Below are 11,965 nucleotides of genomic sequence, written 5' to 3'. Positions count from 1 at the left end.
ATGTGTTATCATCTTAATATCACTGTAAAAACATCAAACGAACGAAGAAGCACAAAAAGGCATACATCAAATTTAACATACTAATTTTGTTTTTCTAATACAACTTAATTCATGTATGTAAAGTCTTCCCGTAAAGGATAGAAGGTGTTCAGTACTGGTGTAAAATTGTGCGCTTGAAATTCGCACAGGTAGACATAAAAATAATTTTGTCGTTCAAAGTATGACTGCTACATACATTTAGAGTCACTTAAAGTAGATATAACAAAACAGATTTAACAGTAAAAGTAATAATGATATATAAAATAATTGTGTGGGTCAAAGTTTGACGGGATACATAAGTACAGTTTCACGTCAAATGTATTTTTGACATATTGTCCATTTGACTTCTATATATTTGCAGAAAAAAAATCTTAAAAATTCATTTTTATGAATTAATATGTTTTTCCTCGATGTATATTATAATATGGTATATACGAACTCTGACTATTAATTTCATAATTTTTGGTCAATAATTAAAACAGTTTCCCATTAGGTCTCTATGTTAATTTTATTTTTTGAAGTGTTGATTACCTGATGGAGTAAGTATAAGTAGTGTGAATGCCTTCTAAACAAAACAAAAACAACATACATGTGCTTTTAATGTTTGTTTATTTGTATCATGTGACTATACCAATTTGAATATTAAAGGACACCAAAGAAAATGATCATCACTTTGTAGTTTTGATTATTGATTTTATATCATTATATAAGTTAACTTACTATACACAAGCTTTTTATGCTTTCATCATGGTGAGTTGTATAACAATAAAAAGAGACTCTGAATAGTTAAAAAAACAGGTTTTAGTTAATAAACATTCAGTTATTTATTAATGTGCAAAATGCACATCTTGGAAGCAAACAATTTATGAAAATATAAAAAAATGTTTTTATAGTTGGTAAATTCTGTCATTACTAAATGTCCACTAACATAACATATGAAGGTAAACATAAAAAACAATATTCATTGTCATATCCTTTCCCTATAAAGTACTCTTTTACTAGTTTATACTATATCTAATGGTTTAAAAAAAATGGAAATTACAGTTTCTTATCATAGATAGAACAACTATTATAATCACATGACATGAAAACTCAATTTAGTTGATGGTCAGTAGAGGTCATCTTAATATTTAAATATGCAAAGTCACATGGTACAAATAAACAAACATTAAAAGCACATGTATGTTGTTTTTGTTTTGTTAAGAAGGCCGTTACACTACTTATACTTACTCCATCAGGTAATCAACACTTCAAAAAATAAAATTAACATAGTTACCTAATGGGAAACTTTTTTTTAAATATTGACCAAAAGTTATGAAATTAATAGTCAGAGTTCGTATATACCATATATTAACATACATCAAGGAAAAAATTATTAATTCATAAAAATGAATTTTTAAGAATTTTTTTCTGCAAATATATAGAAGTCAAATGGACAATAATTAATGTTTAAATATTGCCATTAAATTTTCAAGATTTGTCAAATACTATCAAAATTACTCAAAGGCGAGATATATCTCTATGTTTAAATTTTATTTCAAAGTATTCTCTTTTAAATTGACATTGGCTGTCAATGCCGATTTGAGTTAATTTCTCATATTTGATTTATAACATACTACAATATAAAAAATCTTAAAAAGTTACCAGACAGGTCTCGATAATATGTATCATTGTTTTGTGTGATATTTTAGTCGAGACGCTAAAAGGAACCTTTCATGATAAATCATTTGTTTTTGCTATGCGTTTTCATAAGCATTGACATTTTATTTCAAAGGAGGTTATTTGCGTCTGTACCTCCTTTTTTGGTTCATTGACCTTGCATGTTTGGCATATTGGATTAAGCAATGTATACCAATTCCTACTACACAACTACTTTTTCAGAAGACTCAAAGTAGAAAATAATACAAAATTAGTTTATACATATTGTATTGGTTGCACAAGTAAAAAAAAAGCATTGAAAACCATCATTTTATTAAGCCAATTTACAAGGGTCACCTGATGCAATACATGATGTTAAGCACTTAGAGTATTATGTTTATTAGATAAGCGCTATATAAAAGCTATTATATGTAATAAAAAATAAATGAAACATCCATTACAAAACAAGTATAATCCGACAAAGACTAAAATATCTAGAATATAAAGGACACTCTGCTCCATAATATATATTGCTTCAGAAACTTTAAGATGTACAAGAAAAATCTCAGTATGTTTATCGTATAAACACATCTCATTGAAATGTCCTCAAAATGTATAATATAAAATTGAGAATGGAAATGGGGAATGTGTCAAAATAGTCTTTATTCTCCGGTCATTAATATTAAAAAATGAAACATATTCGTTCTAAAGAAATATGTAATAGTAAGGGCTGGTTTCTCAAACCTTGCCACATTTTAGAGCCTGTCCCAAGTCAGGAGCCTCTGGACTTTGTTAGTCTTGTGATATTTTTAATTTTAGTTTCTTGTGTTTTTTTGGAGGTTTTTTATGACGTCCATTATCACTTGATGACACAAAATACTAATATTGATATCTTCATAATTTCTGTAGTAATTATATGCAGTTTTTCGAAACATTCAAAGTTTTGTAAACAGTTAATTTATAATCATGACCATTTCAATTATTGATCATTCGTGTTATTACAGAACAGCTGACTACTTGCAGGAAACCTCCATCAGTACATTCATCGACCCTGTGAGTATAAATACACTCAACACAGATAGCAGGACGACAAACATGCGTTTGTATAATATTATTGATGACTTATCAATAACGCTTGAATACAACAAATTTAAAAGAGTCAAATTAAGTTCATCATCAAGATGCTTGATTTTTTTATTGACAACATATTTGTTACGTTCGGAACATATGTTTTTCAACAGACTGACGGCATTCAAATGGGAACCAATTGTGCCCCTCTTCTTGCCGACTTGTTTCTTTATTAATATGATCCTGATGATATTCAGGAACTTCTTAGGAAGAAAGATAAAAAGTTAGCAATATCCTTTAACTCTACTTTCCGCTATACAGATGACTTTCACGAAATAATTTAAAATTTGTAAAGAAATGATTTCAGCTTTCCAATTGTGAACTTGTCATTTCTAAGTAGCAACATTCCAGCAGCACCTGCATACGGGGTATATATTTCCCAATTGATACGATATTCCCGTCCTGCTTTTCCTATCATAATTTTCTTAATAGAGGTTTTTTGCTAACAAGGGAGCTATCACACCAAGAGAAAAGATAAAGATGAAATCATCCCTTCCTAAATTTTACGGACGCCATCACGAGTTGGTTGACAGTTATGGAATAACCGTTTAACAAATGATATCAGAAATGTTCCTTACGTCGTAACTATAATCCCCTTCCCTTTCATGAATGTGATCTACCGAATTAGAATATTTACCGGATTTGTTTTCACATAAGCAACACAACGGGTGCCACATGTGGAGCAGAATATGCCTTCATTCCGGAGCACCTGAGATCACCCCTTGTTTTTGGTGGCGGTTCGTGTTGCTTATTCTTTAGTTTTCTATGTTCTGGAATGTGTTCTATTGTTTGTCTGTTTGTCTTCTTTCATGTTTAGCCAGTCGTTGTCAGTTTATTTCCGATTTACGAGTTTCACTGTCCCTCTGGTATTTTTCGTCCCTCTTTCATGTCAAATGTGGGATAAGGAAAATTTCTTATGTTCTACAGACGACAAAATGAGCAGCTCAACATTTTGATATGAGCATGGAAACATTTGATTTTTAGAGAGTAAGGGAAGAAACGGTTCAATTTAACATTTGATTGGTATTTATAAAATCCAAATACTAACTATATGACACATAAGTGTTTAACTAAAGCAACAGTTTTAGATTAACTGATATTTTTATATTCAAATATAAAAAAAATATTCAGTAAATCCGTTGACTAAAATAGGCATTTTTAGGGGACATTTGAACTCGTATAAGTGTAATATTGGCTCAATATAATAACAAAATGTAAACTAGTGTGTAGAGCCATCTTTCGGCACTATACAATTTCAAGACTGTACATCTGAATTTGTCTTGGCATTAAGCTAATGATAAACTGATTGATATTTATTCTGATACTAGGATGGGAAAACATAGTACATTAGTTTAATTTAGTATTTGAATTACTTTGAATACTCTGTTAATTGCCATCTTATAAGTTTTTGTGTTGTACAACAATCGGATAAATATAATCCTTCCCAAATGTTTGTTCTTACGTTTCAGTGCTACGGTCCTGACCAAGATTTGGGCAGAATAAAAGGCTAACAAGTATGTTTACCTTATGCCATATACGTTGTAAGGTTGTGTCAGAAAAAGCCCATATCATATGCTATAAACTGTGTGTCTGTACTTATTCAATTCACCGCAATGCTTGTTATAAAATGATATTTAAAGACTCAATTGGACTGTAGGATTAAAGGATTGACAACGGATTTATAAATACCTTTGATTAAATGCAAACACGAAGTAAATATTTGAGTAATTGCACAAAAGCTAAGTACCAATCTGTATCCTGCTTAATATTCTATTTGCAATTAAACTGTTATTTCATATAACATCTCTTCTGACTGTAAATGCATTATCGCCAAGATTTTCTTAACTTGGTAAAATATTAAACAAACAAGAATCGGTTATTTCTAAATTGAAAATTGATCAAATAGTATCAATTTGTTAAAACAGTACCCTGAGATAATGTTTGATGACAAGAAATCAATTTTGAAACACTATTATTGTTTTTATTGATGCTAATCTATATGTTTGCTTTTTAAATCGGCAATTTTCTAAAAGTCCCATCAAACATCCTTTAATCGTCCCATTAACAATCAATTCAATCACTAATGAACCTGTCAATTCTAATAGCTGGAATATATGATTTATAGAAGTGATTTCATCAGTCAGACGGAAAGACAGTACAAACAGAGACACACATCATATATTAACACCCTGTAAAGTTACATTTTACGTGCACACAAACCACTGATATCGACATGCGTATTTCAACACTTTGTCATTAAAAAAAACATGTCCAGTGCAGCTTCCAACATCTCGTATTCACGCATCTAAGCTATTTTGTGATATAAATTACTGTGGTTATTTGTCAGGATATATTTTATTTTTCAAAAGAATTATTAGATAAATAACAGTTACGGTATCAATTTTACTGAACCAGATGCATATTTCGACTAATAATGTCTCATTATTAATTTAGTTCAAGATGTTTGAAACTCAAATACTTAACACAAACGTTTCACTTTGATCGTTTTCGTTTCTGCAGAATAACTTTAGTAGTCAGCACTTCTGTGTTGACATGAATTATCAATGATTTGGTCACTGTTATAGTTGACTGTTTAAAGAGGTTTGATTTTTTTGTTTGAAATACGAAGGCGTTCTACCTCAGTAATGTAAAACCATAGTTGTATTTGGCAAATCATTTAGAAATTTTTTATCCTCAATGCTCTTGAACTTCGTACTGTATTTGGTATTTTAAATTGTTTTTTTATTCGAGCGTTCTCGGAGGGGGGGGGGGGTGATATTACATTAATCTGACCATAGATGTAATACCATACCATCTATGGTCTCACCAAACGTCTTTTATATGTATTGTATTTTGGAATTAAAATATCTTTATAATGAAAGATGTATAATGGGCAATAAGAAAAAAGTGTTTAAGATGACGAAATGACAATAGAGAAAAAAATTATACAAAAACTATAGACACAAAAACTTATAGTACAAAGACTAATAAATAATACACTAAAACATACGAATGAATACCAGTAAATTGAATCTTTAACAGACAAACATTTATCAACACACACGCTACTTTTTGTTTTTGATTTAGTTTAACAAGATAGTTTGCTCACTAACATTTCCCTTTTGTTTATAATACCAAGTTATATGTTGGAAGTCAGTGATTAATAATGTTTAATTGTGACTTAAAAAACACAGCCAAAATGATTTTGATTTATTTTAAAGAACGTCTCGTTGTTTTGCAATAAAACTAGAACTAGCATTCAAATATGAAATGCATTTAAATGTGGACATCAGTAGTTAACTATTAGGCAAATTTTATAAATCGACTAATAAAAAAAATCAAGAGAATAAAGAAAAAAAGAAAAGAATCAGATGAACTCTAAAGGATTGACACCGGTTTTCTCAACTGAAGAATGGATCGTTTTATCAGAGACCTGAATGTTTTGACTCATTCTGACAAAGTGCCCAGTTCAACTTATTCCCGTTTAGCCCATGATCTGGCGTAGTCCTCAATATAATCCATAATCGTTTTGAAGTTATGGTTCCAATAGAGGAACGAAAGACACTAGACGGACATTCAAACTCATAAATCGAAAAAAGAAACCTGATAATACTATGGTTAAAAATGAAATAGACAAATAGACAAACAATAGTACACATGACACAACATGGAACACTAAAGAATAAGCAACACGAACCCCACCAAAAAACAAGACTCAGTTGCTCTGGAAGGGTAAGCAGATCCTGCTCAACATGTGGCACCCGTCACGTTGCTTATGTGATAGCAAATATTATTGATGTGATGGGGCTCTCTAAGCTTAGGATCATGATAAATCACCTTTCAGAGATTTTCATGTTGAATTATGTTTAAAACCCTAATATTTACATTGCCAGAGGGTACCGTACCGTACATGTACCGTTCTAAATCAAGATCATGTAATGCTGTAGTGTAAAATAAAATATTTTGGGTGTAATGGTTTTTTATGTCACTGTAATAGGATCAGAACAGATTATGATAATAAAACGAATTGTATATGGTACCTCCTTGTGATGTAGACGTTGCTGATGTTAATTGCATGGATTCATCTATTGGTAAAGTAAACAGGAAGGTATTTTTTCCTCATCTTACTGGTTTAAAAAGTTGGAAAAGCGCTACATCATAGATTATACAAACACGTCTTTAAATTGGAGAAAACGTATTCATGCATCCTTTGGCAAGTACATAATCTCTCTAACATTTTAAACTTGAGGCTCTTAATAAAGAGCCTGTGTCGCTCACCTTGGTCTATGTGCATATTAAAGATATGGTAAAAAATGACTTTAAATAAGAAGGGGTCAACTGACCATTTAGATCATATTGACTTATTTGTAGATCTTACTTTGCTGAACATTATTGCTGTTTACTGTTTATCTCTATCCATAAAAATATTCAAGATAATAACCAAAATCTGCAAAATTGCCTTGAAATTACCAATTCGGAGGCAGCAACCAAACAATAATTGTTGTCCAATTCATCTGCAAATTTCAGGGCAGATAAATCTTGAACTGATAAACAAATTTACCCCATGTCAGATTTGCTCTAAATGCTTAGATTCAGAGTTATAAGCCAAAATCTTCATTTCCCCCCCTATATTATATTTTTACCCATGGCAGACATCTTGGTCGGTTGGCCGGGTCACCGGACCAATTTTTAAAACAAGATACCCCAATGATGATTGTGGCTTAAGTTTGGTTAAATTTGGCCCAGTAGTTTCAGAGGAGAAGATTTTTGTAAAAGTTAACGACGACGGACGACAAGTGATGAGAAAAGCTCACTTGGCCCTATGGGCCAGGTGAGCTTAAAATTAACAGGAAGTGTATAAAATAGTTCTAATTTTATATAACCCTGAATTGCGGATCTTTATTCTAAGACCGGTCTTGCGTTATCCTTTTGAGCAAAGTTTGTCGAGTTCAACCAACATTAAGTAGTTCTTTAACGAACATTGTCCTGTGGAACAGTACAGAGGCTCGAAAGATTTAGTATAGAACGTTTTTTCTGTTAAATTACTGGTAAAATCAGGAGTTGCTATTAGCATATTACATGGGTTACACTTGCTCCTTTTGTCTTTTTTTTGTGCTTACTAGAAGACATGATAGGTCTTTATTCATTTGTAGCAGATGTATTTAAACTGTCGAAAATATTACCGCGACTAGGCTTTAATTTATGAAAAGTTTTTGAATTTTCAAAGTAGTAAAAACCTTATAGGTGAACGTACGTCAAATTTGGGGTATCCCAGAGAATATTCCGTGTAACACATAACTCAAATGCTACAGTATATCGTGTAGCAAAAGAGGATCTTGGTAACCCGCGCGACGTCCCAGCTGGTTAAAAAAATCCATTTCGAAAGTAGTGTTTCGTATTATTAGATTTTTGGCAATACAGTTTTTATTTCACTTTTCAATCACATATTTAGGCATAGAAAATGTACGATATATACATTGATGATGTCATGTTAGCTTTTATCCGCAACAGAGAAAGTATCGTGACGACTGTTCCATAGGGATTAGGTATACTTTACTCTATATTGCTGTTTGCTTGTTTGTCAATATTATTATTATGTCAAAAAATAGATGATAAAGATGATAAATAATTATATGCTATATTTCATCTTTTGAATAAATTCGATTGATTAAACAGCACATTAACTAACGACTAGCAAAATTGACAAATCGGCAATAACATTTCTAAAATTTCTTTAAAAAAAAGACCACTAACGTTTCATCGGGGGTTATAAATAAATATATACAAGATTTATATTAACCATACGGGTTTATTGAACTATTCATGTTTCGAATCCAGAGAAGCTGGTCCACTGATCTGCAAAGCAGTATCCATTATCTATTGAGGCCCTGATCCAGACCCTGTCTCCTTTTTGCATTGCAACAACTGCATTTTGTGTAGATGGCTGGTTATGGTCAGAATGCCTATTCCCATACCCATGGTTTCTTACCCCTACTTGGTTACCATTCAGTACAATTTCTGTTGGAAACATGTTTCCTATCTTAGTCAAAGTGGTCCAAGAAAAGAAGTATGCACCTTTACGCTTACTTGTAAACACTCCATGCGAGGGGTTGTATCCATCTCCAACATTAGTAAGGACGGTCTGGAATATCAGAGTGGAATGCTTTGAAAGACTAGATAAGTTTTTCTCCAATCGGGCCAAAAATGCTGTCTTATCTTCACCTGCATTAGAAATTTTTTAACACTTTTATAGTTACACATTCATGTATAAACTTTTGTATTTATATAGTTTGATCCAAATGTACTCGACTAGTATTGGTTATTTCATATTAAATGATATCCTATGGTATGTCTAATACGACATGCCCTTCTAATTAAATTTCACTTAATATATTTTATATTATTTTTTGTACTTAAGGAATTTTTAATGCTAGTAATTTGATTTACATCATACTTAAATTCAGATTTGAATAAAATGTTGTTAATACAGTATATGGTTACTAGTAATTCATAACCAGCTTTCTAATTTTGCAATTTAAAAGACTACAAAGTTGTCCTTTTCATATCGTCTTATGTTCAATTTGCTGTTTTGACTTACTTAATAATCTTTTGCGTATGAAACTGATCATCTCGTCTATTATTACATGTAACGATTTTTATTCATTGCCGTGCTTATTTTATATATAACGAGACTTAGGCACGCAAATGTCGCACTCTTTGTAGTGTAATGGAGGTCCCGACGCTTTTTTTAAATTAAAAACATACGACAATTTCACTAACCTGAACTCGCGCGACCACATCCTGCATTTTCGTCGATCAAATCGAACTGGTAATTAATACTTTTATGCAACACGTCATTTGCACAACATTGGTCCTTTTTTGCGTCATTTACAACAAAAAGGGCGAGGCAAATAAAAAGTATCCTTGACAAACAGGCGACTTGCTAAAAATAAAACAGTGGTGTTATAAAGTGAATCTAAATAACATTAAAAAAAATCATTACAATATGCACTGATGATCGGCTTTTTTGTAGAAGTCTACAATTGTCAACACGACAATGATTGTTTCTTGAGATGATAATTATTTTTAAAGAATAGAAATAATTAAGCATTGTTTCCGTCGAACCAATAGCAAGTACGACTAATAAATATCAAACCTTTATAATGCAAAAGTTGATTTCTAGTTTATTTGTAAGTTATGATCTATAAAGTGAAGAAGTTGCTGAGGTAGATGCCATAGTTATTTTTTTATTTCCAATTACGGTTTTCTTTGGATTTGGTCATTGTGATACATAACATTTTCCAACAAATCAAATAATTATTCTAATAAAATATGCATATTTTTTGGTATTTTTAAAATGATTGGGAATAAAACCTGGGGACCTACTGTTTTGAAAATATATAAAATCAACATCAAACAATATATAATAGGCCAGCCAAAACCTCTGCAGAGGTTAAATGCGCAATCTTTATTTAGTAATATTATTATATGGTTTATAAACACGAAATGTTCAGAAAATACATCTCAATTTAATAAATTGGCCACTACCGACGAAATAAGAGCATTTTGTTTAAGGAGATTTAATCCCATGTTGCTGATTATATATTTTTAATGTCCAAGGATGTGTCTTAGCGTAATTTATTTGATACGTATTTTAATGAAACTACTGTTCAGTGTGATAGTCCAATTTCTTGAAAACAAAGTTGACCATTGACGACTTTATGTTATCTGTTCTTGATGTCTTTGTTCAATGAAATATGAGTTGTATGTTTTGACTTCCCGAGGGTTATTTCAACAAACAAAGTGTGCACACTAACATTTATATATGTGTACATTATATAAAAATAAGAAGAAATTGTATGATTGCCAATAAGACAACAACTTTTCACCAAGTTCAAATGAAATTGATGTTAGCAAACGCCGGCATCCGTGAGAAAAAACAAGACCATATTAGTCAACTATAATAGGCCCCAACATAAAAAAAATATGTAACAATTCCGTTAGAAAAAATAACGGCCTAATTAAAATAAAACAATTTACACATAATACATATGACGGTCATGAACAAACGACAACCACTGAACTAAAGACTACTGTAGAATGTGTCGGGGTTAAACATGTTTTAAGGCGCCAACCCTCACATAACCGAGGATAGTGGTGTACCACTACAACATAAGAACACGGGAGAATACTATATAAGTTTGAGTAACTTGTGTCTCATCCCTTTTGCATATTGAAGCAAATGTTTAAACTAAACACAGTGTACCAATATACTCGTCAGATCGATACATAGCAGGCGGAAACCAAGTGGAAATAGAACAAAAGAATCGAAGCTCTTTGTTAGAGAAGGCGATAAATGCTTATTGAAATGTTTACCATAGTAACATATTTTTATTAAAATTAATAGAAACAAATCATACGACAATTTTCTTTTCAATGAGGAAGTGTTTTATTTTAAAAACAGCATTTGCATAAGTTTTCAATTCATCTATTTCATAGTAATGCAGAACAATTAGATATCAAGTCGACGACATGGATATCTATCAAGTTGGATGTAAAAAAATAAACCTCCGATTTTCTTTTTTGAATTACCACGGACGGAGAAAATATCAATCTATTAGTTCAATAATTTTCGTGCTCCATTATGTGACTCAAGAAAAAAATCAAAAAAATGGGTAACAATTGTATCGAAAAGACAAAATCGAGTGCATCTTTTTATTTACTTTAATTTTGTCGAAGTAGAAGCCTGACTGATAGAAGAAACAGCATCTACCAAAATCAATGTGTATGTAACTATAAATAGAATTTAGAATTAAAACATGAAATGCGCGGCCAGAGAGACAATAATATCTTTGATAGAATTATAGCTGTGCTTTTAGAATGAGTTGTACTTTAAACAATAAGTATGATACGCTCAAGATCAAATACTTGGAAAACCAAAATTTAAACTAGATTTTGTCAAAACATGATAATGGTAAATAATGTATCCTTCAATGATAAAAAAAAATCTGTTATACAACACAAGATTTTGAGAGCTAAAATTGTTGAAACAAATAAAACAAATAACAATGAACCAAAAGAAAAAAACATTGATAATACATACCATTATGATGGAAAAGTTTTGATATCTTGAAAACAAACTGAAAACTTTAAATCTGCC

The 11,965-nt window shown here is 31.1% G+C and overlaps 1 protein-coding gene across 1 annotated transcript; it reads right to left on the bottom strand.

Moving 5' to 3' along the window:
* Nucleotides 1-8,570: 8,570 nt before the first annotated feature.
* LOC134707070 (complement C1q-like protein 2) lies at nt 8,571-11,965 on the bottom strand. The gene is made up of 3 exons (XM_063566560.1): nt 11,909-11,965; nt 9,586-9,748; nt 8,571-9,027 (listed from the first exon to the last, which is right to left on the bottom strand). The coding sequence occupies exons 1-3, from the start codon at nt 11,909-11,911 to the stop codon at nt 8,627-8,629; spliced, it is 567 nt and encodes a 188-aa protein (XP_063422630.1). The 5' UTR covers nt 11,912-11,965; the 3' UTR covers nt 8,571-8,626.

The sequence above is a fragment of the Mytilus trossulus genome, chromosome 1 (genome assembly GCF_036588685.1).
Source record: "Mytilus trossulus isolate FHL-02 chromosome 1, PNRI_Mtr1.1.1.hap1, whole genome shotgun sequence".
NCBI lineage: Eukaryota > Metazoa > Mollusca > Bivalvia > Mytilida > Mytilidae > Mytilus > Mytilus trossulus.
The sequence above is the reverse complement of the archived record's forward strand: the minus strand, read 5'-3'. Positions and strand labels throughout refer to the sequence as shown.